The 26,270-nt window shown below is 47.3% G+C and overlaps 1 protein-coding gene across 2 annotated transcripts in view; it reads left to right on the forward strand.

Moving 5' to 3' along the window:
- Nucleotides 1-26,270, forward strand: part of FAM227A (family with sequence similarity 227 member A) — a 77,235-nt gene that overhangs the window by 15,164 nt on the left and 35,801 nt on the right. For both annotated transcript variants that reach the window (XM_032346272.1, XM_032346273.1), the window contains exons 6-11: nucleotides 3,668-3,769; nucleotides 4,240-4,344; nucleotides 6,282-6,405; nucleotides 12,006-12,110; nucleotides 13,377-13,456; nucleotides 22,207-22,294. In XM_032346272.1, coding sequence (XP_032202163.1) covers nucleotides 3,668-3,769; nucleotides 4,240-4,344; nucleotides 6,282-6,405; nucleotides 12,006-12,110; nucleotides 13,377-13,456; nucleotides 22,207-22,294 — 604 coding nt within the window. The remainder of the gene's footprint in view (nucleotides 1-3,667; nucleotides 3,770-4,239; nucleotides 4,345-6,281; nucleotides 6,406-12,005; nucleotides 12,111-13,376; nucleotides 13,457-22,206; nucleotides 22,295-26,270) is intronic.

Genomic DNA, 26,270 nt, shown 5'->3' on the forward strand with positions numbered 1-26,270 from the left:
GACCCCGCCTCTGCGCTGTCTTCTCCCTCCGCACAGACTCATGGGGGACTCAGAGGGTGGGCAGCAGTCATCTTCTCCGCACGCGAGGCTCCCCACTCTGTCATAGCTCCAAAGCCCATGCTGTGCCCCCAACTCCCAGATTCCTGGTGCCCAGACTTCTCAGCCTCCTCAGACCCGCTTGGCCTCCTGTCTACCGAAAACTGCCACCTTCCACCCAAGCATCAGCCGGTCTCCTGCCTCCCTTGCCCCGCTTCTGAGCCGGCCCTGAGATTCACTTCCTGTCTTTACTGCACCTCCTTCTCCTTCAATGCCACTGCCAAGTGCAGGCCCCACACGGTCCTGTCTGGATCGCTGCCCCTGCTGCTCGGCATGCCATCGGCCTCACCATCTCAGTCCCCTCTAATGCACCTTCTGTGCTGCCTCCAGGTATCTTTCTAGAACAACAGTTTCATGGTGTTTGCACCCTGCTGAAAATTCTTCAGGGCCGGCTCTCCCCTCTCCCCCTGTCCAGGGACGAAGAACCCTAAGTCCCAGCCCCCAGGAGTCTCACAGCCTGACCTCTCAGTGCCCATACCCAGTGCCTTCCATGGTCCAGAAAGCCCTTGAACCTCCCCAAATGTGTCCTGCTGTTTCCCAGCCTCGGCACATGCTTTCCCCTGTCTGTGCAGCTCTCAGCTCTCCCTTCATCCGGTCATTTTTACTCTCAAAGCCTCCCCTGGTACCCCAAGCACAGGTTAGCTGCCCCTCGGGGCTCCACGTCCCCCTGGATTCCTGCTCTCAGGGCACCCATCACACTAGATTACAAATGTCTGCTTACCTGGGAACATCTCCAGGGCAGGGACTCTCCATCACCATCCAAGCACCTAATAGGTGCTCAGTAAATATCTGTTGAAGGGCTGAAATGAAATCCTCTTTGGAAGGAAACAGAAGTGTGAATAAGTAAATAAACAGGAACTAGCACACCCTTAGCGAGTGTTTCCCAAGTGCCTGGTTCTAAGCACCTCATATGTCTCATTGCTCATGGAATCATCGTATCAGTCCTCGAGGTCAGGACTATCACTGGTCACCTTCATTCTCCGTGATGTCAGCAGGCTGTGCCCCAAGATCCAGAGAGGGGTCCCCAGGGCCAGCCAAGAGGGGCCCTGGCTGCTCACAGGCTAGAAGTCAAACCCAAGCCAGCAGGGTGTGAAAGCAGGATTTATTGAAGGAATTGAGAGAGGGCAGGTGGAGACAGAGCATCCGGGAGACTCAGAAAGGAAAAGGGTAGGAGTCTTGTCTATGTTTGGGGTCCAGGGTTTTTATTGAAGGTGGTGGTCTGGTGTATATGTCCTGTCAGGCAGCCAGGAATTGGTTTGAGCAATGACAGAGGCCCAGACACTACTCCTTGAAGCCAGGGTGTCCTGGTGTCAATGTCCGGCACCAGTGATCTAGAAAATGCACATGACCGCATGTCCGGTCATTCTCACTTGGTCCTTCCTTAGATGTTGTCTGTTCTAGAGAAATTGTTAACTTCTTGTCGTTTACAAGGAGGACATACACTATTTGCATTATGAGGCTTATGTAAAGTGGGTGGTGCAGGTCCTAGCAAGACTAGAAGCAGGGAAAAGAGCAAACAGCAGATTTCTTTCTTTTTTTTTTTTTTTTAAGATTTTATTTATTTAGTCAGAGAGAGAGAGAGAGAGTGAGCACAGGCAGACAGAGTGGCAGGCAGAGTCAGAGGGAGAAGCAGGCTCCCCGCGGAGAAAGGAGCCCGATGTGGGACTCGATCCCAGGACGCCGGGATCATGACCTGAGCCGGAGGCAGCTGCTTAACCAACTGAGCCACCCAGGCGTCCCAAAAAGCAGATTTCTTATGGAGATTCCCTGTCTCATCTGGTTGGGGAAAATGAGCACATACAGGTTCAAGAACATTGTTCAAGATCACACAGTTTTAAAGTCTAAGAGCTGGATTTGAATCCGGGCTGTCTGGGGCTGATGTCAGTGCTCTTAACTGCTCTGACGCTACTTTTCCTCCAGGGAAGTGGGAGGCATGGTGATATAGACAAAGCAGATACCAGGGCTCAGAGAGCTCCCTGCTAATGAGGGAGGCTTGCTTATCAACTCACCATGCCTTCCACTTCCGTGGGCCTGAAGGGAGGCCAGAGGGGGGGTCTCTCCCTTTGCATCCAGGAGGGGGACAAGCGTGGGATCTCTTTACTCTTCATAATGCTAAGGGGTTAGGTAACCCTACTTTAGAGCCTCCCGCGCCATGTGACCTTGGGCCAGAATCCTAAACTTTCGATCCGTACTTTCCTCTTCTATAAACTGGGGATGCCTGTGGTATCTACCGGACAGATTGTGAAAAATGAAGTGGGACAGGGAGGGAATGTGCATAGCCCAGTGCCTGACACATGGGCTATGTATATTAGCCCATATATCGATAACACGTATATTATCAAAAAATAGCAGATGTATATATCTCATATTTTTATGAATATACATAATATGTAAATACACATATATGTAAAATATACATATGTATATATGTATATTTTAAACTTTTTTTTTTTAAGATTTTATTTATTTATCAGAGAGAGAGAGGGGGAGAGAGCAAGCACAGGCAGACAGAATGGCAGGCAGAGGCAGAGGGAGAAGCAGGCTCCCTGCTGAGCAAGGAGCCCGATGTGGGACTCGATCCCAGGACGCTGGGATCATGACCTGAGCCGAAGGCAGCCGCTTAACCAACTGAGCCACCCAGGCGTCCCTATATGTATATTTTAAAGATCTTACTTATTTGAGAGAGAGACAGCACAAGCATCTGCCCTGAACTGAAGGCAGACGTTTACCCAACTGAGCCATCCAGGTACCCTGACATATTATTATATTATTATATATATTATTATATTATTAAGGTAGTAGCTTTGTAATCAGAGTAAGGTTCAAGACCCTGTTGCAGCACAATGAAATCTGATATCTAATTTTAGAATTCCATAGGCTTACTAGGAGCCCAACAGAATCCCCTGGTCCAGTGATTTGCAGTTGTATAATATCTGTGTTTGTTGATGACATCTGATCCAAGTAGGTGAGAGCTTGGGGCAGGGGCCTGGAGTGGCAGGTCTCAGTCCTCGCTCAGCCCCTTGCTGGCTGTATTACTTCGGGCAAGTAATTTTAGCTCTGGGTCCTCAGTGTCCTCATCTGTAAAATGGAGATAATATCATAGTGGTTAAATGAGAGCATGTAAAAACACCTGGAAAGGCTAATAGTTGGCACTCACTGGAAAGGATAAGTGTTGTTTTTAAGTTGATGCCAACACAGGTTCATTCCAAAGATGACTGGTGGGAAGACGGAGTAATTAGTAATAGTAACAAGCTGTGGAAAGTAGGAGGAAAGGCGGGTCTTGGATGGAGAAGATTATTAATCAGCCTTTGACCCAGGTGAAAAATGTTTTTTTCAAAAACAACAGCAGTAAGGGCGCCTGGGTGGCTCAGTGGGTTAAGGCCTCTGCTTTCGGCTCAGGTCAGGATCTCAGGGTCCTGGGATCAAGCCCCGCATTGGGCTCTCTGCTTGGCAAGGAGCCTGCTTCCCATCCTCTCTCTGCCTACTTGTGATCTCTGTCAAATGAATAAATAAAAAAGATCTTAAAAAAAAAACAAACAGCAATAATAATGTGATTTTCTTTCTCTTCAAGTCTTTCTGTTCGGATAAAGAATTAGAGAAGTTTCTCTCTTCTCCTTCTCTAAGAGCCATATGGCTGGATAGCTTCTGGTGGATCTTTCATGAGAGGTACCAGGTAAATGCAAATATGATCGCTTCTCTCCCTGCTTAAGTTATTTTTCTGCAGAACAAACTCCAGCCTCTTTAACGTGGGCTGAGCCTCTCTGATTCTGGGGAGCAGCCCTGCAGCCCCATCTGCCACGCCCCCTCCCCCCGGGCCTCACCCATACATCCTGTGCTTCAGCCACTGTACACGTAGCCCCATGAGCACCAGGAACCGGTCCCTGTCACTTGCCTGGTCAAGCACAGGGCCTGGAGCAGAGTCAGGACCTGCCAGCTCAGAGTCTGGCTGGGCGCTTACTTCAACAATCGGCCTCTACGCATAAATCCTCTAAAAATTGGTGTACTGTTTCAGAAATCACGTGAGGTTAAACATCTCAAGAATAATATTCCTAAACATGAGAGAAATGCATATTTCAGCATCTCAGCCATTGGCCATTTCAACCAGGGGCTCTAGTAATTTCTTCTCCACTTTTTTCCTGGTAGCCCAACAAGGAGTTCCAGAATAAAATGTTTGACCGGATAGCCCAAAACTACGCCTTTCTCTTATTGTGTGAATCCAAGTCCCACTATGAAGAGGCGCTCTTAAAAGTAAGCATCAACCACTGTTTGGAAGGGGGGAAAAAAATCACACTAGATATTTCTGCACTTCTAATGCTAATAGAATGCTCTGAGTGTTCTTCCCATGAGGCAGTAAGTAGTGAGTTGTGCGACATCCATACACCTACTTGTAATGCAGCAGAGACAGTAAATAAAGTAGATATATATACCGTTTAAGTGAAAAGCAGAGCAATTTATAGAACTCTGTGCTTAAAAATGTGTATGTGTATGTATATATGTATGTGTGCCTATGAATAGAAAAAAAAAATCTGGAAAAATTTGTACCAAACTCTTAGCAATGGTTATCTCTGGGGAATGAGGTTATAAGAGACTTCCTTTTCTATTTTAAATATTTCTGTAGTATTTAAATAAGTATGTAATTTTAAAATTATGAATATATATATATATATTCACAACGACCGATTTAACTACATAAATTATTTAAATTACCACAGTCAGACTTAAAAGGCAAAGGAGAAACCGCAGAAATCACGTGGCATATACATCACACAATGTAAAAGAACTCTTAAAATTGGTGCACCGGGCTGGCTCCGTCAGAGGCGCATTCGACTCTTGATCTCGGGGTTGTGAGTTCGAGCCCCACATTGGGTGCAGAGATTACTTAAGTAAATAAACACTTTAAAAAAAAAGAATTTCTACAAATCAGTGAGAAGAAAATGCAACACTGCACAGACCAATTGACAAAGTGCTTAAACCAGAAATTCCCCAGGGAAGGAATACAGATTGGGGCGGGGGAGGGTTCACCCTTAACAACAGCCATACATACAAATTAAAACAATAATCATTTGATACCCCTCTTTACCTGCTAGAGTGCATGGATTAAAAAGAGTGGTTCCCATGGTTGTGAAGGATCTAGGGAAATGGCATTCCGACAGTCTGGGAAGTGAGTTGATACATCTTTGCTACAAGGCGCTTATACTAATTAAGTGTGCGCCTACCAAGTCACTTGGATTTTCCGTGCCTCAGTTTCATCATCCATAAAATGGGCATAATGATGGCTCAGTCCCAGAGTTGTACTAAGGATTAAATGAGATGATGTTTGTAAGGCCCCTGACACAGTACCCAGCACCTGATAAGCATAAGATAGCTGCTGTAATTACTATCATGATTGCGTCTTCTGGAGGTCATAATCGAATACTCAGGAAAAGCTGCTTTCACACATGCTTTTCACAGATTTTTGACTGCCTGCTATGTGCCAGACACAGAGATAGCTTAACAAATAAAAACAATTAGTCCACGTAATTTGTAAAGTCTTAGAAACAGGAAAACAGCCATTGATGGGGGATGTCGAAGTAAATTTTGATATGCCAATCAGCCCAATATTATGAAGGTCATTCTTGGGGGAAAAAAGTTCCAAAGAGTTGATAACAACCCGAAGAAGTGTTTACATTATATTGTTAAATGAATAAGGCCAGATATAAATGTATAATTTGAGATCAAGTGTATAACTTGAGATCATAGTTAAGAAGGCCAGATATAAATGTATAGTTTGAGACCAACCATAGTTAAGAAGGAACAACAGTACCAATCATGCATAGGAAAATACCGAAACAGTAGTAGTACAGTTAGGTATCTGGGAGGTAGAAAGATGGGCAGGTCAAATGTATCTTGTTGTCTAGGCTACACTTTGGCAAAATGGGCTGAGCCGCAGATGGCGAGCAGAGGACCTGGGGGAGGGGGAGGTTCCTGGCCAAGCCTCTCATGAGGTTTAGGTGTGGTCCCCAGGTAGGGTGAGGAGTCCAGCACAATGTGGGCCAGCAGCAGATGGAAATTGCTCCCTCTCCCTGGGTGGAAAGCAGCGCTGTATCAGGTAGAGAGTTTTATCACAGATCCTTTCTGCAGTTCGGAGCTCTTTTCTGGGTCTAGAAATGTCCAGGATGTTGCCTGAGCTCTTTGCTGACCCACAGAAGCTGCCATCGCTGCTGAGTAAAGCCGTCTATACCAGCTTCTGTTGCTGCTTCCCTCAATCCTGGTTCAACACGCACGAATTCAAATCGAGCATCTGTAACACGGTGAGCCTGTGGATTTCAGGTAAGAGGGGGCTGCTCTGGGGTCGGGGAGGTTGCGATTCTAGAAACACACTCCTGCCTGAGCCTAGGGGTGTGGTTTGCCATCACACCCTTCACTGAAACCCTTGTCCCTTTCTCTTGCTGACATCAAAGAAGGGAAGATGTGCAGTTAGAGCCCCCAGGAGTACCAATTTCCTTGCTTCCACAAAAAGACAGTTCCGAGACATTTCTAGTCCCCTCTTTGTGCCCGGTAATCTGCAGAAAGGAGGTTTCAGCAGAGCGTAGTTAGCCACATGCTGTGGACTAATGGACCCAGAGCTCAGGAACCCAAGAAAGGATGCTGGTTGGAAGCATCCCAGGTGACCCCATGTGACCCAACTGTAGTCCCCTAGTCCCTGCCACACACAGTGCCAGGCTGATGTTCACTTTTAACTACTTGTCACTCCCGTTCCCTATTCCCCTCTTCTTGACCGAGCTATTTTCTAAGGTCATTAACACCTACTACCTATTAAGAAGTTCCCGTGTACTAAGTACTGTCCTAAGTCAGCACTTCTTTCCTGCTGTCTTGGGGGTCTCCAGGTTCATTGCCACATTAGGATATTTTCTGGGAGATCTCATAGCCTCAGCGTGTAGTTACATTCATGGCTAAGGTCATAGCAACTCTTAGGGGAAAAGACAGAGTCTGGAGGAATTCATGGGAAGGCTTCCTTCTGCTTCCTCCCTTCCCTGAAAAGTTAGGCAACGTGCGCTCATCCCTCTGCAACAAAATGTAGCAGCGCATGTGATGTCTCTGCCCCGGGGAAGCCTACTAGAGACACATGACCCAAGGTCTATACTGGGGGCCGTAGATACCTCTGTCTATCCTATACCAAAATGCCAGAAAACCAGATGTTCCGCAGAAGCCTCATTGTTCTGCAGCTAGCCTAGGCCCAGTGAGCCATTCTGATCAGTTAGGAAAAAAATTGCGCCCCAGCTATAGTGTTATAATTGACATATAAATTGTTTAAGTCTAAGATGCCCAAAGTGATGACTTGATGCAGGTACATGTTGGGGATGTTAACCATAATAAGGTTAGTGAACACATCCTTCACCCATAATTACTGTTTTGTTGTTATGGCAAGAAAACTTAAGGTCTACTCTCATAGCAGCACTCAAATATACAACACGGTATTTTTTTTTTAATTTTATTTAAGTTTTATTATTTTTTTTTAATTTTTTAAAAACATTTTATTTATTTACTTGACACTCAGAGATCACAAGTAGGCAGAGAGGCAGGCAGAGAGAGAGGAGGAAGCAGGCTCCCTAATGAGCAGAGAGCACAATGCAGGGCTCGATCCCAGGACCCTGGGATCATGACCTGAGAGGAAGGCAGAGGCTTTAACCCACTGAGCCACTCAGGCACCCCTTAAGTTTTATTATTTGGGAGAGAGAGAGAGCAAGAGAGAACAAGTGTGAGCATGAGCAAGGGGAGGGACAGAGGGACAAGCAGACTCTCTGCAGAGCTGGGAGCCTGATGCAGGGCTTGATCTCAGGACCCCAGGAATATGACCTGAGCCAAAGGCAGATGCCTAACCTGCTGAGCCACCCAGCCATCCCTACAACACGGTATTAGTAACTATAGTCATCACGCTTGTACATTAGATCCTGGAACTGGTTCCTCCCATAATGGGAAGTTTATGCCCTTTGACCAACATCTCTTCCTTCACTCCCGCCCCAGCCCCTGGCAACCACCATTCATCTCTCTGCTTCTCTGAGTTTGGTTTTTCAGGTTCCACCTGTAAGTGAGATCCTACAGTCTCTGTCCCTCTCTGTCTGCCTTATTTCACTTTAGCATAACGCCCTCAAGGGTCATCTATGCTGTCCCAGTGTCTGATTTTCCTTCTTTTGTTACGGCTGAATAATATTCCATCATGTAGCTGTACCCCTGTCCTTCTCCATTCATCCATGGATGGACACCCAGGTTGTTTCTCTGTCTTGGCTGTTGTGACTAATGGTGCAGTGAACATGACCCTACAGAGATCTCATGGAGACAGGGATTTCATTTCCTTTGGACATCTGTATTCAGGAGTGGGATTCCCGAATGGTACGGTAGTTCAGTTTTTAATTTTTTGAGGAGCTTCCCTACCGTTTCCCACAGTGGCGGTACCAGTTTACATTCCTACGCAGGGCTCCTTCGCCACACCCTTCCCCACTCTTGTTATCTCTTGTCTTTTTGATAATAGCCGTTAGAACAAATGTGAGAAGGACATCTCCTTGCGGTTTGGGTTTGCATTTCCCTGTTGATAAGTGATGCCGACTCCTTTTTCACGTACCTGGTGGCCATGTCTTCTTTGGAAAAATACCTGTTCAGATATTTTTTAATTTGCCCATTTTTTAATCAGATGATGTGTTTGTTTTTTGCTATGGAGTCTATGAGTTCCTTATACACTTTGGATATTTAACTCCTTACCAGATTTATGGTTTGCAAAGGTTTTCTTCCATTCCAAATGTTGCTTTTTCACTTTGTTGTTTCCTTTGCCGTGCAGAAGCTTTTTAGCTGGATGTAGTCCCACTTGTTGATTTTTTGCTTTTGTTGCTTGTGCTTTTGGTGTCGTAACCAAAAAGTCATTGCCAAGATCAATGTCAGATTTTCCCCTCTGTTTTATCCCAGGAGTTTCATGGTTTCAGATCTCACATTTAAGTCCTTAATCCATTTCAAGTCGATTTTTGTAAGTGGTGTAAAAGAAGAGGGTTCAGTTTCATTCGTTGGCATGTGGCTGTCCTCTTCGCCCAGCACCATATATTGAAGAGACGGTCCTTTCCGCATTGTATAGTCTTGGCCGCCTTATCAAATTTTAGTTGACCACATTTTATCTCTGGGCACTCAGTCTGTTTCATTGATCCATGTGTCTGTTTTTATGCCAGGACTGGACTATTTTTTGATTTCTTAGCTTTGTAATATAGTTTAAAGTCAGAGAGCGTGATGTCTGCGGCTTTGCTTACTTTCAAGATTGCTTTGGCTGTTCAGGGTCTTTTGTGGATCCACACAAATTCTAGGATGGTTTTCTCTACTTCTGTGAAAAATACCGTTGGAATTTTTTTTTTTTTTTAATTTTGATAGTGCATTGAATATATAGTGGCTTTGGGTAGTTTGGATATTTTCATAATTTTAATTCTTTTGATCCATGACATAGCATCTCTGTCCATTAATTTGTATCTTCTTCAGTTTCTTTCATCGGTGTCTTACAGTTTTCAACATATAGATTTTTCACGTCCTTAGTTAAATTTACTCCAAGTAGTTTGCTGTTTTTGATGTTATGGTGAGTGGGTTGTTTTCTTTCTTTTTTTTCACATAACTCATGGTCAGTATATAGAATATAGAAACCCAACTGACTTTTATATGTTAATTTTGTATCGTGACAATATACTGAATTTGTTGATTAATTCTAGCTTTTTTTGGTGGACTCTAGGTTTTTCTATATGCAACATCATGTCATCCGCAAACGGAGACAAATTTACTTCTTCCATTCTGAGTTGGATAGTTTGGATATTTTCTTTCTTTTTTTTTTTCTTTCTTTCCTTTCTTTTCATCTTTGTTGTTGTTGTTATTGTTTTGTTTGGGTTTTGTGGGGTTTTTTTTTGTTGTTGTGGTTTTTTTGTTTTCTAATTATTCTGGGTGGTGAGAGTGGATATCCTTGTCTCATTCCTGGTCTTAGAAGAAACACTTTTTTCATCATTGAGTATGATATTAGCTGTGGGCTTATTCTATGTGGCCTTTATTACATTATGTTCCCTTTGTACCCAAATGTGGAGAGTTTTTATCATGAAAGGATGTTGAATTGTGTCAAATGCTTTTCCTGCATCTACAGAGATGATCGGGTGATTTTTATCTTTCCTTTTATTAATATGGTGTATCACAGTGATTGATTTGTGGATGTTGAACCATCTTTACATCTCAGGGCTCAGTCCTACTTGATCATGGTGTACAGTCCTCCTAATGTGATCTTGAATTCTGTTCGCTAATATTGTTTTGAGAATTTTTATGTCTATATTCACCAGGAATATTGGCCTGTAGTTCTCTTTTCTTGTAGTGTCCTTATCTAGCTTTGGTATCAGGGTAAAGCTGGCCTCGTAAAATGAGTTTGGAAGTGTTCCCTCCTCTTCAATGTTTTGAAAGAGTTTGAGAAAGATTGGAGTTCATTCCTTAAATATTTGGTAGAATTTGCCTGTGTAGCCATCTGGTCCTGAGCTGTTCTTTGTTTGGGAGGTTTTTTGATCACTGATTCCACCTCCTAACTCGTTATCGGTCTGTTCAGATTTTATATTTCTTCATGATTCGGTCTTGGGTAGTTTGTGCACTTCTAGAAATGTATCACTTCTTCTAACTAGTTAGGGAAAATGGTATCATGTAAAGAAATGTTTACCAGCCAACTTGCACATGCTGGCCAAAGGCCAACCTCGCAAGCAAGATTTTTCAAGGATAGCAGCCCAGGGCCTGCTAAGTCTCCCCCTCCCACACACCCATTTGATCCTCTTAATATATGCAAAATCAATGAGGTCCCGCAGCAAAAATAGGGGCGTAGGCATTCAGATCCAGGCTGTCCCACTGCGCAGCTAGGTCTTTGACCACTACACCATCTTTTTTTTTTTTTTTTTTGAAGGTTTTATTTACTCATTTGACAGAGAGAGAGAGATCACAAGTAGACATAGAGGCAGGCGGCGGGGTGGCGGGGAGCAGGTCCCCCGCTGAGTAGAGAGCCCAATGTCAGCCTGATCCCAGGACCCGGAGATCATGACCGAAGGCAGAGGCCTAACCCACTGAGCTACCCAGGCACCCCAACCACTCTGCTATCTTGCCTCGCATTCTCTGACCTTTTTCTTTCTGTTCCTCCTTTTTTATTCTCCTTTTTTGTCCAAGGTTGTACCTCTTTCCCCTAATCCATCCTCAATAATAAACTTCTTGTCCACTTACTTTGTCCAATGGAGACAGCGTCTTTGCATGAGAGTTCAAGATTTCTCAAGCAATCCTTGGTCTTTTCCTTTCTAAACCAAAGAACGGAGGGAGACAGCGGAGTCCTTCTAATGTCTGAGGGTTCAGGTTCCAAGAAGCCAAGACTGAAACACATGGTTTGCTTACAAGAAAAGCATTAGGCCCATTAACATCGCCATCAAATGTTTAGGGAGAGCCCTTTCGGTTAGCAAATACTAAGCTCCTTTCTGTCATGCGCTAGGTCCAGTGCTAAGCCCTCAAGGGGTAAAAGTGAGTAAGATCCAGGGGGCTCATAGTTCAGCGAGAGCAGAGAAGATAAGCAGGAAAAGGAATGATGACAATGCCTGCCTTCACATCTGTGCCGCACAGGGTCACATGTCCTGGTGTGATCCAGTCATCAGACCCATCCATGCTCTTGGGGGGTCGGAGGGGTGGGGTAGGGCAAACCTAACCGTTTCTTTTCCAGAAGAAGGCACCAAAGCCTCCCACAGAGGAAGTGACTCCCCCAAGACTACAGGGCCAGTGTAGGGCGAGGCTAATGCTAGAAGCTTCCCCCCGCCCCAGGACCAGCCGGGGGGTGGGGGCTCTGTCTTCAGCTTTCTGCCTCCTTTCTCCTTTATGGAGGTTTTCCTCCTCATTCTTCGCTCCTTTAGGCATCTACCCTTGCCTACAGAGCTACAACAGCTGGAACTACTCAGAACTGGATCCAGAGAGATTCCGGAGAGAAAAATTAATTTTGCAGAGAAGACTGTTAAAGAGTAAGCTACCCCTTGTGCACCTAGCGCCCACCCACCCCCGGCCCCCCTGACGGCTCCCCTGCCGTGCCAGCTACCATCCAGCTGGGGCAGGATAGGGCCTTGGTATGTAAGTACTCAGGCCAGGTTCCCTCTCACACTCCCCCACATTAGCTACTAAAATGACTGAAATGCCTCGTGCTTAGAAATTATAGTTAGACTCCGCAGCATCACGGCTGGGATGCAGGGGTGGGACTTGGTACTGTACTCACGGATGCCAGGGACTGGGTGTCTGCTCTGGGTCAGGCTCCTTGCTGGCCTCCTTATCCTTTTACTTAATCCTCACAACCACCAACTCAAGGACACACTAAATCCATCTCACAAATAAGGAGAGTTAGAGTTCAGAGAAGTCAGTGGCGGAAGGCTTCCTTTCTTATTGATGCGACAGATGAGGAAAGGGCTCTCTGCGCCCCGGATGCACAGCCCAGTGGCACAGTCTAGTGGGAAATTTAGGCCACACAGCCACGTCCCTAGTAGCCCCGGGGTCTACCTCCCTTAGGGAACGTGAGGCCGCTCAGCAGGACAGAGGGGCCTCCCGAGAGGCGGTACTGTCCACACCAGTACTGTCCACACCATGGTGATCTTCCTGACCCTGGAGGGACGCGGGCAGAGCCTAGAAGGATGAGCCGCGTCAGCATCTCTGGATAGGCGCCCCCTGCCCCCCGCCATGATCTTTGAGTGCTGTCCAGTTTGCGAAGCACTAGCCCAGGGCACAGGGAAGCCATCTGCTTTCCCAGGAACCACCAGGAAACACACAGAAGTTTCAAAGTGAAAAAAAAAAACGTAAACTGTAAACTGTCTCCAACTTTAATGACCCTCCCTCAGGTCGATAGACTGTTACTTTTTTAAGTGTTTAATTCAACATTTACTCATTTTGATATTTCAGGGTTTTGAGTTTTTTGTTTTTCTTTTGAAGCCAGTACTTTATTTATTTTTTTTTCCATATGAGTTGAGTGCTTGCCCTGGGTACTGGCCTCTGCTTACATTGTTTACTTTAATTGGTTCACCAGCCCTGCAAGGTGTTTAGTACTCAAACCTTTAACAGGATCAGGGGTTAGGTAACTTGCCGAAGGTCACACAGCAGAGGGAATGACTGAGGGGCTCTGGTTTGCCTGAGGTTCATTGTCCTGCTGTTGCTGTGGCCCCCAGGGAGGGGGCTGTGTCAGAACTTGTGGTCTGCAGTGTCCTGTCTGGGACAAGAATGAAGCACATTTTTCTTCTCTTCCCTAGAAAGAGAGTTCTCTTTGTTCACTTCTAAGAGACATGTCTCCCAGACATCTATCCAGTACAAGAAAGTTCCCTACCCTAAGGTGAGTAGAGGGGCACAGACCCAGACCCCTTGCATCCCCAAAAGCTTCAGTGACTTCTAGTTGGTGCCACGTCTCTGCACTCCCTGTCCATCATCTTGGGTCCTGGTGGTCCTCTAGATCTGTGCACATGAGTAGAACCACCAGAAGGTCACCACAGAAATGCAGTGATTTGGGGGTGAAGGGGATGGAAGCAGTTTCTAAGCACAGGCTCAGCTCAAAGTGTTTTCATAGCTTTTCCTACCACTCCTCACCGTAAACCCGCACCTGGCTGTCCTATCTGATGTAGGAAAGATGTTAGGATTCAAAGCTGCCGGCTTCCTTTTGAAACAATTCTTGAGACATCTTTGGTGCAAAAAGGTGGTTTTATTAAAGTACAGGGACAGGACCTGTGGGCAGATAGAGGGGTCATGAGGAGTGGCCCCTGATATATTTTCAAATTGGGAGGGGGTTAGGGAGAGCATAAGTCTCCAGGGAATTTTGGAACAAGGTGTCTAGGACCTTGAGGGGGCTAGCTACTGTTGAAAAAATGTCATTTTAGTGTCTAGTAAAACCTTAGTCATGAGACCCTTTAGATGTAGATCAGTGGGTGTTAGGCTTGGGGGATGATTGCCAACATGTATCTTGGGGAGCAGAGACGAAGGAAGTTTCCAAAGAATTTTTACATGTTAAAGTAGACTCACAGGATCCTGGGGGTGGGTTGAGATTGCATGTTGCCCTTCCCGAAGCATTAATATTGAGGCAGCTGAGTTCCTAGAGGAAGGTCACTGCCCGTTTCAAGGACTCATCAGTGGGTTGTTCTCAGGGAATTTAATTTTTCTCCTGCCATTGTTTCCCGCATCAAGAGGCTTGCTCCTCTCTGCCCTGCCCTGTGGTGTTCCCTCCCAGGCAGCTCCAGAACCATCCTACCCCTCCCCTCCCCTCCCCTCCCCTCCCCCCCCAACAGTCCAGTTGGAGCCCCTTCACCATTGCGGTAAGCTCCTGGCTCCCTCAGGCTCCCCAGTACCCCTGCAATCTTTTCAAAATGCAGATCTAATTATGTCATACTGTCCCCCCCCACCCTGGCCCCAGCCTATTCCCCTTCCCCTAAACACCCTTCCCCAGCCCAAATGAAAAATACCTCCCTAGCTTCACCTGGCCTCTGATCCCTCTTGTCCCCAAGTAAGCCCCCTCCCCTCACTGCCACCCATCCCTCTGGTAACACGAAACCTGCCAAACACTCCCTAGCAAGACCTCCTTTTTCCAGAGAGCTGGAAAAAAAGTAAATGCCTGGGAAAGCCACTAATGAGGCCTGCTGCTGCCCATTTTTGTAAGTAATACATCACTGGTACCCAGGCGAGGTCACTGGTTGACTACTGCCTTTGACCATCTTCGTAGGGTTGAGTAGTTGTGATACAGACTTTACGGCCTACAAAGCTGATTTATGTTCCTTCTTTGCAGAAGGAGCCCAGTCATCCTTCTACCTCAGCCAAATCCATCAGGGTGGGTAGTCTCCACTCTGGTCCACATCTTGTTCTACCGCTCAGAGCCCTCTCCTCCCGAGCGAGGGAATTATTGGGTCATCCACTGATCGTGGCTGTCTCTCCCTCACTAATCTTTAAGCTATAGACCAACGTCCTCATTTCTAATACTCTGTAAGTAGCCTGTGAGGCTTGATTCATTGTCAGACCAGCCTTTGCCCTTAGTCTGGTGCCAAGTTGGGGCTGTTTCCACTCTGCAACGGTCACCCGGTGTTTGGAATGGGTGAAAGGTGTGCCTTTTCTTTTGTAAAGTGGGATAGAGGCTATCGCTGACACCCGCACATGGTCAGGATGTCCGCTTTCAGAAAACAGGAGGTGAGGACACTTGGGGATCTGGAAATCCAACTGGCCATCCCAGTATTCCTTGGAAAGTCTGTGTCCCCACAGGGGCCGAAGGTGTTGGGTTAAAACCCTGCTCTCTGTTCTGAAGAGAAGATTCACAGCAGCCACCATACTCTTCAGTTTGACTGGGGGAGACACTTTATTGATTATATAAAAATCTAATAGAAAAGGGAAATCTGTGCATAGGTGAGGGCAGTAAAGGAGAAGACAAAGTTCCATCAAATAGGACACTTCAGATATCCAGCCTCTTATCGGCTAGGGCAGCCCTGTGGCGACAGCCAGGCAGGAGTCCCCAGGAAAGGCCTGGGTGGAGCGTCCTCCCCTCGGCGAGAATTCCAATTGACTGTGCCCATAAGGGCCATATTTATAGGGCACATAACTATTTATAGGGCACATGGGGGTCTGAAGTTAAACACTGTTTGCCCACGGGCAGTTTGGAAAGCTGCATTTCTCTGTTCTGTCTTTACGTCTCCTGGGAGCCTGGTTTAGAGGTGCTCGCCTCCCCTCCCGGATTCCCATCCAGGGGTCCGGCCCTGCCTGGAGCTGGAGGGTCTTGGTGTCCAGACCAGAAGGGCCAGTTGGGACCTGGAGGTCAGCTCAGGTCAACGAATCGGGCTTCCAGGGTCACTCATGCAGCCCGAGTCTCACAGACAACATGCGGGACACATCACAAAAACCTCCACACAATACATTCTCCCGGCCCTCACCTTCCTACCCGGATCTGTACCCTCACCATCCACCAGCCCCTGATGCCTGTGGAGGAAGGGCCCTGCCGCACTTGGGTCTGGACCTTGTCCCCTGTGGGCACAACCCCGTCTTTCATCATCTTTTCCCACTGTTGACTGGCTCCCATCACCCAACACTCCTGCTCTGGCACCTCTTGCCTTTGCCTCTGCACCCCCATTTCCTGCCACCCTTCCCACCAGGCTTTCTCAAAAGCCTCATCTGTACCCACAGATCCCGCCTTCAGCGCGTCCTAGTAGCTGCTCCTGCCTCCGTGGTCCAGCCCTGATCTGCTCACCACTCTAGTCCCCGTCTCGTGGTCTCGTGGTTGGCTGCTCCCACCTTCACCAGACTTCTTTTCTCTTGGCTTCTATGTTGCCAGTTTTGCGAGTGCCTGCCTTCCTGTCCGTCAGTCTGTCCTCCCCTTCCCCTCTACCTGTTTTCCCAGGTGGTCTCATCTAGTCCTCCTTTTTTTTTTTTTTATCTAGTCTTCTTGATGTGGTTTTGGACTATAGGTGAGGTTCAGTGGGGTGAGGTCTGGAGCCCATGACCAAGAAAAAATTCTTAATACTTCTTTGGTGCAAAATGGTGGTTTTATTAAAGCACAGATACAGGACCCAAGGGCAGAAAGCGGCTGGAGGCAGGGGGAGGCACCCTTTTGAGGAAGGGCCCATTATATGCTTGGGACTTTGCGGAGTTGGAGGAACTAAGGAAAAGGGAGGATTCAAATGAATTTTCATACGCTGAAGGAACTAAGGAAAAGGGAGGATTCAAATGAATTTTCATACGCTGAAGAGGACCTACCATATAATAGAGGCTTTGCCATTGTCAAGTTAAGGTTCTTTACCCCTCTAGCAAGGCATTAACAAGATACTTGGGGGATTCCCGGAAGAATGTCCCGCAAAAGCCTCCCAGGAGTGGGGGTGGGGGTTCCTGTAGGGTGTCAGCTCATACTTTGTCTTCAGCTAGCCTTCTGGGGCTCCTTGTCTGGCTTTTGGCGCCAGTGACACTCAGATCTCCCTCCCTGCCCTGGTGTATCCAACTGCCCCTAGGGCCTCAAGGTGGGCATGGGGAGCTCAAAGAGCAGGTTTGGGAATATAGGTAAGGCTAGTGGGGTGGGGTTTGGAGCCTCCAGCCACGAAAGAATTCTCAAGACATCTTTGAAGCAAGGGGACAGGACCCCAGGTTAGAAAGAGCTGCCCCGGAGTTGTGAGGAGCAGTTGGTTTTCTACTGTGGGGTTGGGGGGACATAAGTCTAGGGGAGGTTTTCCAAAGAACTTTCTTGTGCTAAAATGGACCTACCAGATACTGGAGGCTTTATCATTGTCAAGTTCAAGTTGTTTTCCCCTCTGGCAAGGCATTATCAATAAGATAGTTGAAAGTTCCCTGGAAGAATGTCACACGTGTCCCACCCAGGCGTGTGGGGGAGGGGTGGTTTGCAGGGCGTCAACCTCACGCTTTGCCTTCCGCCTGCCTTCTGCTCCCCCATCATCAACAAGGCAGCGGGGAGGAGGTCACGGATTTCCAGCACCCAGCGTCTGGCTGAGGGCAGCAGCCTCTTCCTGGGCTCCTCCCTTTTACGCTTGACCCCAGACCCGTCTGTACACAGGGATGAGAACCACCTTTTCACAGACACACACCAGATCAGACTATTCTCTGCTTAAAAGCTCCAGCGCCTTCTCCAGTGTACTTGGAATCAATCCAGATGCCTTAGCCTGACACGGACCGCCCTGCAGAATCCGGCCACCACCTCTCTCCCCAGACTTCTCGCCTCCTTTCACTCCCTCGGCACCAGACATCAGCCCGCCAGACTTCCTTCTGCCTCTTGGACATTTCAGGCCTATGTCCGGTTGGGCCTGTGCACTGTGACCTTAGCCTGGAATGTGCTTTCTTCTCAGAGTTCCTAGGGAATGGCTGGCTCCTTCTTGTCCTTCAGATCCCAAGTTCACTGACATCACGCCAGCAAGGCGGGTCCTGACCGCCCAGCTATTCTTATCATCGTGCGGCCATTGACCGCCCAGCTACTCTTATCATCATTGCGGCCTTGTAGGGTGCTTCTCATAGGCAGCTCTTCCCGTGGGGGACTTACAGGTTGTTTAGTGTCTGGCTCTATCAGGATGCCAACTCCAGGAGGACAGGGCTGTTTTTCTCACTGTTTTATCTCCAGCTCCTAGGACAGACCTAGCACAGACACTCAACGGATACCTCCTGACCTCTCACGCATGGGGCCATCTGTGTGAAGTCTTGGTCCCGCACTCAGCGTATGATGATGGTCTCCTTACAAGTGTCCGTCCCCAAGAAGTAGAGACAGAGCAGGCACTGCAGAGGGCTAACTGTCACTCGGAGACCAAGATCACATCATTTAACGTTTCTGCACTGCCTGTCACCACCGTGCAAAACAAAATGTAGTTTCTTTGTACTGAAATAACATAAAATCCCCCTGAGAGTTATTTCAGAAACCCAGCTAAAGATTCAGTTTTCTGCCCCAGAAATAGAAATAATCAAAAGCTTTCCAACTGTGAAATTCGCTGAAGTTTTACTGGGGGAACCAGGATGGACTGGTGGGATTCCATGGTGAGGACAGAGCCTCTCTCTCATTTTTAGCAGACTTACTTTCTCATCTGCTCACGGAAATAGCAGTCTGTGTTCAAAATATGTTTTTCAATGGCAACAATCTGTCTAAGAGTCCGCAGTTCTAAGCTGCTTTAAGTCCAACCTGTGGTCTGTCCTTTTCCTATCTAGTGTTGGGGGATTCTGCCGAGTGGGAATGACAAAGCTTCTAATGGTATATTGGGTTCTGCTACGAGGCTCCGCTATAAATACGGACTTCTGCCTTTTAGAGGCAGGGTCATTCATTCATTTAACAAATATTAGAGAAGATCGGCAAAGACAGTCTTTAGAAGGAACAGTCATTGTCAGATTTCTTACCTGCAATCAGGAAGAAATGTATTCAAGGAAAACGGTGGCGCACTGCTCCCCTAGGAGGGCCAGCTCGTTAGTTTCAGAGGCCATGCCATGGAGAACGATGCCCAAGATGCCCCATCTCTGCCAAGGGACACTGCTGGCCCCGAACCAGTGTTCCTGGGGAGTGGGAGCTCCAAGCTCCACTCTGCTTTCCTGTCAGTGGTCATCCCGGAACTGGAGTCTGCATGGTGCTGTCTCATCCCTTTGCTCATTTGTACCTCAAAGGATCAGGAAGGTGCGGTGCATCTGAAAGGTAGACCGTAGGTGAAATGTATGCATCCCAGCCACAGAAGCAGCTAGGGGAGCAGTGTGAGTCTTTCACCTTGGGGCATGGATCTTGTGTATATGGAGAAGCCAGGGCACACATGTGACAGGTAACATCACCAGAAAGAGCACTTTGAGCTAAGAACCAAAGATGAGGAGTCAGCCATTAAAAGAATGAATGGAAGAACCTTCCAGAAAAAAGGGAATAGTATGTGCAAAGGTCCTGAGGTGAGAACTAAAAACCAAAAAACCCTTGAGATATTCAAGGAACAGTGAGAAGGCCAACAATACTGTCACTAGCCCTTGTAGGAAAGGGGCAGGAGTTGAGGCTGGGGAAGTAGCAGGGGCTAGGTCCTGTACAGCTGGGAGGGTCACAGTAAGGAATATGGATATAATTTTAGTGCTGCAGGAATCCATTAAAACAGGGAGATGACACCCTCCGATTCATATTTTTACAAGATCACACTTGTCTTCTGAATATGGAGAATGTAACAGAAGGGGACAGACGACCGGTTAGGCTTTTTCTCTCAGGAAGAGAAAGTGACAGCAGGTGGTAAGAGTGAAGACTTGAAGTGTGTTTTGGAGCCAGGTATTTCAACAGGTGCATACCCGTTGGCTTTGGGAATGGGGAGGAGGGGCAGGGAAGGAAAGGAGGGAGCCAAGGGGGATTTCCTGGGGTGTTGCTTAGGCATCTGAATGGTGCCCTTTTACTCAGAGAAGAGGGGAGATAAGGGAAGGTTACCAAGAGTTCAGCTTTGAACTTACCTTTAACATACATGTGAGAAGTATGGACGCAGATATCACCTAGGTAGTTAAGTCTATAAGACTAGGCTTTGGAGGGGAGGTCTAGATTAAAGAATGAACAAGTCCTACCGAAGTCATCTATATCGGTGACAAAATATGGGAGCTAGGAGTGAAAGACCCCCATGGAGCCGTAGGTGAAGACAGGAAAACAGACCTCTTGGTTCTGGAAGATCTAAATTTCCCTCCGGGTGATACTACCTCTCAGTTGTACAGCTTTCAGCAAAACTGAGCCTCTGTGTTCTTAACCTGCAAAATGATCATCACGACTGATACTCATTCTTGCAGATTGAGTCCAACGACAGGAAATGCCCAGGCTTTTTCAGTCGGGTCCTGTTAGAATGTCTGCTCACTTTAACCAGTTTTCCCGAGTTACAGGGCATGGGTACAGTAACGGTCATTAATTGGAATGACCCCAATTCCTCCAGCTCATGTCCATACCTGCTAATACCAGATCTGTAAAGCCTACTGCCCTCCCAGATACTTCTGGGCAGCCCCAGATTGAATCCCACATTGGCTCAAAACCTGGCTGCCTGGCCACCCTGTCCCATCACAGCTGAGCCCTTGGCACAGGGGATCTGAGCAGCAGGGTGAGCACGTGGGGCAGAAGGGTTCCCTCTCCTCTGGGCCGTGGTGGGGAGAGGATCCCAGAGTGGTCTCAGCTTACCCCCCACCCACACAATAGTTGCCTTGCCTCACAGCTCGGACCTGGTCATTGGTCACAACCCAAGAGACTAAATGGGAAGTGTCCGCTCTAGGCCTTCCAACACCCTTGCAGGCAGGTAATTATTATCGTTATTTGAAAAAGGAAGCTGTAGACTCAAGAGGTGAACAACTTAGCCCAGACCACGCACCTGACCTCCACCAACATGGGGACCGCCCCACTGCCTGTCCAACAGACTTACACCCAGGATTAGAGTCTGTTGGAGTGCATTTATTCTCTGCTGGAGTACAGATCTCTGAAGCCTGTTAGCAAGGAGCTGTGATGCTTCCTCGAGCTGGGAGCATTTTTTCTCTCGCACATCCCAGGACCCATTTCTATGCTCTAAAAAATCAGTAGCCGTTGGAGAGCCGGCTGCATGGACACGGGAAGTCCTCGCAGCTTGCCTCCCATTCAAATACCGTATTTCTATAAAAGCAAAGTGGCTGCTGCGGTTGGTGGACTGCTTGTCTGCCGCGTGGTGGGCCATCTGTTCAACATCGCCCAATGCTTCCTCCTCCTCAAAGACAGAAGTGTCTTCTCCCCTTGGAAGCCCTCCAGTTCCCCCCAAGACAAAATCCTGAGCATTCCCCACCCTGGCTTCCGATGATACTCTGCTCGTACGGCTGTGGCAGACTGTGTGTTGTCCCCCAATATTGGAGAGCGCTGGCTGCCATCTTGGACCCTAAGAACAAGCCTCCTGTCTTAGGAATGTGGTAACCACGAGCTGGGAGAAGTCAGAGTCCCTAAGGATTTGTCACCGCCGAAATACCATATCAGCCCCACAGTGCCTACCTTCAGAATGTTCTGTGGGAGGAAAATTTCTACCTAATTTGAAACACTGTAATTTTGAGTCTGTCACTCCCCCAACCCCAACTTACATCACCTCTCTAAGAAATAGGTGAGACTTCCCACCCCTCAGCGTAACTGTCTTATTTCCTGCTCTCTCCTGTGGCTCAGTGGGGAGCTCCTCGGGGCAGGGCCCAGGTTCCAGGGTGCGCCCAGTGGCAGACCCAGCGGTAGCTGCTCAGTGAAATGTCTCCTTAGGGAGGTGGGGTGTAGGAGTGTGTAAGCAACGGCAGCAGTGCTCATACAACACTTCCCATGAGCTTTGCACGCACGTGCTGACTTCATCCTGCTAGGGACCCAGGGGGAAACCAAGACCACCAAAAGGTTCAGGGACTTGTCCAAGATTAGCAGCTACTTTGAGGGACAGGGGCTGGGACCGGCGCCCCGGGCTGCTCCATCCCTAGGACGTGCGTTTTCCATATCAGCCACCTCTTGGCCATGCTCCCGGGTTGGAGGGCTGAGTACTGGTCTCCCGCCGCGTGTTCTGTCTCTAAGAACAATGAGATGTGCTAGGAAATTTCATATGCTCTGTATTCCTCTCGGAACCGGTTTTATGAAATTTTTTCTTTTTCTCCTCCCCTCCCCTGGAGTCTCCTGGTCTAAATTCAACCACTGAGAAAGACTCTTCGGCCAAGAAGAATTCAGCAGATACACCCCAAACCCAGAATGCCACAAAAGGTAAATTAACAACCTAAAAAGGAAATGTAGGTGTTTGACATAGTTATGATCTCCCAAGACCTAGGTGCCTGGGTTTGTCCAAACATAGTTTGCCACCCTAGTTTACACCTGTAGTTCAAGCCTGGGCCTCGGCACCAAGTAATATCTGAGGAGAGGACAGAATTATTTTTCAGGGGGCGCCTGGGTGGCTCAGTCGGTTGAGCATCTGCCTTCAGCGCAGGTCATAATCCCAGAGCCCAGGGATCGAGCCCCCCCATCGGGCTCCCTGCTCTGCGGGGAGCCTACCTCTCCCTCTCCCTCTGCCTCCCTCTCTTTCTCTGTCTCTCCTGAGTAGGTAAATAAATAAGCTCTTTTTTTTTTTTTAAAGATTTTATTTATTTATTAGAGAGAGAGACAGTGAGAGAGAGCATGAGCGAGGAGAAGGTCAGAGGGAGAAGCAGACTCCCCATGGAGCTGGGAGCCCGATGCGGGACTCGATCCCGGGACTCCAGGACCGTGACCTGAGCCAAAGGCAGTAGCTCAACCAACTGAGCCACCCAGGCACCCCATAAATAAGCTCTTTAAAAAAAAAAAAAAAAGAATTATTTTTCAGTTCAACAAGCACAGATTAAGTTCCACTTTGATGATGAGTTTAGCACAGTGCTAATATCTGTGGGAAGAGAGGTTGTTAGCAATGGAAGAAGAAAACCTAAGACATGATTACTGCCCCCTCCACGGTGCCTTCAGAAACCAGCATTTATTGAGGTAGGAAATGATTTGTGTCCAGGTGTTAATTTATGAAGGAGACTGAGTGACTACACAGAGAGGCCGATGCCTTTGAAATAAAAGTTTGCCACTCACAGTTCTGCTAGAAACAGAGGCCTGGTGTACCACGCAGGGCCATGGGGGAAGCAGCTGGGTCCATCAGGAGGCAGAACGGAGCAAGGGGAAGCCATAGGCCATGGCCTTTACCAGAATTTCTTTACAAAAGATAAGGCATGTAAGGGCAACAAGTTAGGGTTAGCTAGTTGGAGTGTTTCTTCGGGGCTTTGGGGCATAGGGGCCGTCCCTCGTTATCTGGCACCTGGTGTCTGGGTGAATTAGGGCATGGGGGAAAAAAACCTGCCGTTGTCTATGAGAGTTAGAGAAGTAGGTGGCCCAGAGCATGGGCTCTGGGTTACAGGAGAGACGTGAAGAACTATGGCCATTAGTTTTGCCCTGGAACTACAGGATGCCAAGTAGACAAATACAGAACCTGAAGGAACAAAGAACAGGAACTCCTAAGTATCATTCTAGACAATTATGTACATGTCATCATTATTCCAAAAAAATTAAACAATCCTTTTTCTTGATGGAGAAATGAAGGCTCAGAGTATGTGAATTATATTTCAATCAAGCTGTTTTTAAAACAACAACAGGGGTGCCTGGGTGGCTCAGTGGGTTGAGCCTCTGCCTTCAGCTCAGGTCATAATCCAGGGTCTTGGGATCATAGGGCCCTCTGCTCAGCAGGGAGCCTGCTTCCCTCTCTCTCTCTCTGCCTGCCTCTCTGCCTACTTGTGATCTATGTCTTTCAAATAAATAAATAAAACATTTTAAAACAAACAAACAAAAACAAAACAAAACAACAACTGGGGAACTACCCTTGAGAGATATAGCCAGATTTCAAACAGAGGTAAATATTTGTAGGAGACTTTCCAAAACATAAACATGCATTGACTCTTGAACATCACAGGGGTTAGGGATTCTGATCCCACCACTCAGCCAAAAATTCATGTATAATTTTGACTCCCCCCCGCAAAACCTTAACTGCTAATAGCTTAGTGTTAACTAGAAGCCTCACCAACCCCATAAACAGTTGATAAACACATATTTTGTATGTTATATGTAGGATAGGCTGTGTTCTTACAATAATGTAAGCTAGCAGAAAGAAAATGCTGTTAAGGAAATCATAGGGATGGCGCCTGGGTGGCTCAGTCAGTTAAGCATTCAACTCTCAATCTCAGCTCAGGTCTTAATCTCAGGGTCGTGAGTTCAAGCCCCACGTCTGGCTCCATGCTGAATGTGGCATCTTCTTAAAAACAAAAACAAAGGCCAATTATCTATTCAGTTCATGAAGACCCATGAGTCAAAGAGGAAGATGTAAGGGCCTATTTAGCCAGAGTAATTCCATCCGGTTAAACAGTGATTTTGTTGTTTATGCAGTAAAACTTAAACTGACCCTGCCCCTTCCTCAGGGAACTTACTTAAAAGTAAGTCCAGGAAACCAGTCCCAGGTAACAAAGCCCAAATACAAGGGTGGTTCAGGTCAGGTGGAGACATGCAATCAGTAGAGCATGCATACTGTCTCCCTAGCTACCAGAGTGTGGGCTCCACCTTTTGGGTGACTTTTGGGCGCCAGTTCTAACCAAGGTTATAGGCTAGTTCAAATAGTTACTATGGGGTGAATTGTAATTCAATTGGCCACCCATGTGTAACCTAGCATGACTGTGCAGTTTTCTCTGTGTGTTACAATCTCGTTGGCCACCTGTGTGTGGCCAGGCTCAACCACATGGCCTTTGCTCAATAAAAGTTAGTCCGTGAGGGGGCGCCTGGGTGGCTCAGTGAGTTAAAACCTCTGCCTTCGGCTCAGGTCATGATCCCAGGGTCCCGGGATCAAGCCCTGCATCCAGCTCTCTGCTCTGCAGGGAACCTGCTTCCTCCTCTCTCTCTCTGCCTGCCTCTCTGCCTACTTGTGATCTCTGTCAAATAAATAAATAAAATCTTAAAAAAAAAAAAAAAAGTCTGTGAGGCAGGGTGGGGTCGCCCTCTCTGTAAGGGGTGGCCCTGAAAGGTCAGTTTGACGGTCAGTTTGATTCTTGATGCTTGGCGTGAAATAAAGCTTTGCTTGACCTTAGCTTTGTATCAGTCTAGCTCCTTTGACCATGGACCCATTATTGGGGGACCCAATATTGGGGACCCAACAGTCTCAGGGTCCTGGGATCGAGTCCTGCATCGGGCTCTCTGCTCACACTCTCTCTGCCTGCCTCTCTGTCAAATAAATAAATAAAATTAAAAAAAAACAAAACAAAAAAAACAAAAAACCTCTTCATCAGTGTGGTTTGGTGAACTTCCAGGTTGCTGGGCTCATCAGCAGGCTGGGAATGTGGTTACACTCTGAGGACGGCGTGGACCTTCCACCCCCATACCTTGCCCTATGTATCTCTTCCATCTTTCTGAGATGCCCGTTTTCTAAAAGATTTTATTCATTATTTGAGAGAGAGAGAGAGAGAGTGAGCGAACACACATGGGGGGAGTGGCAGAGGGCGAGGGAGAAGCAGACTGCCCGTGGAGCAGGGAGTTGGACATGAGGCTTGATCCCAGGACCCCGGAATCATGACCTGAGCCAAAGGCAGGTGTTTAACCAACTGAGCCACTACCCAGGCACCCCTCCAAGCTTCATTTTTTATAATAAATCAGTGATAGTAAATACAGCACTTTCCTGATTCTGTGAGTCATCCTAGTGAATTATCAAACTTGAGAGTGGGTCACAGGAACCCCCAAATTTGTAATAGCCTGGATAGAACTATGGGTTACTGGGCATCCCATTTGAGACTGGTGCCAAAAGTGGAGATGGTTTTGTCAGACTGAGTTTTTTAACTTGTATGATCTGAGGCTAACTCAGATTTGGTAGATTTGGAACTAAACTGAATGGAGACCCAGTTTATATCAGAGAATTGGAGAAGTGTAGAACCACACATGTGGCATCAGAAAATCACACAAATTGGTAATTTATCTTTTAAAAAAATGTTTAAGTTAAAATTCAAATAATTAACATATAAGGAATTACTAGTTTCAGAGGTAGAGGGCAGTGATCCATCAGTCTTACATAATACCCCGTGCCCCTTACATCGTGTGCCCTCTGCATGCCCACCACCCAGTTACCACATCCCCCACCCCTCTTCCCTCCAGCAACACTCAGTTTGTTTCCTATATTAAGAGTCTCTTATGGTTTGTCTCC

The sequence above is a fragment of the Mustela erminea genome, chromosome 6 (assembly GCF_009829155.1).
Source record: "Mustela erminea isolate mMusErm1 chromosome 6, mMusErm1.Pri, whole genome shotgun sequence".
NCBI classification, from domain to species: domain Eukaryota; kingdom Metazoa; phylum Chordata; class Mammalia; order Carnivora; family Mustelidae; genus Mustela; species Mustela erminea.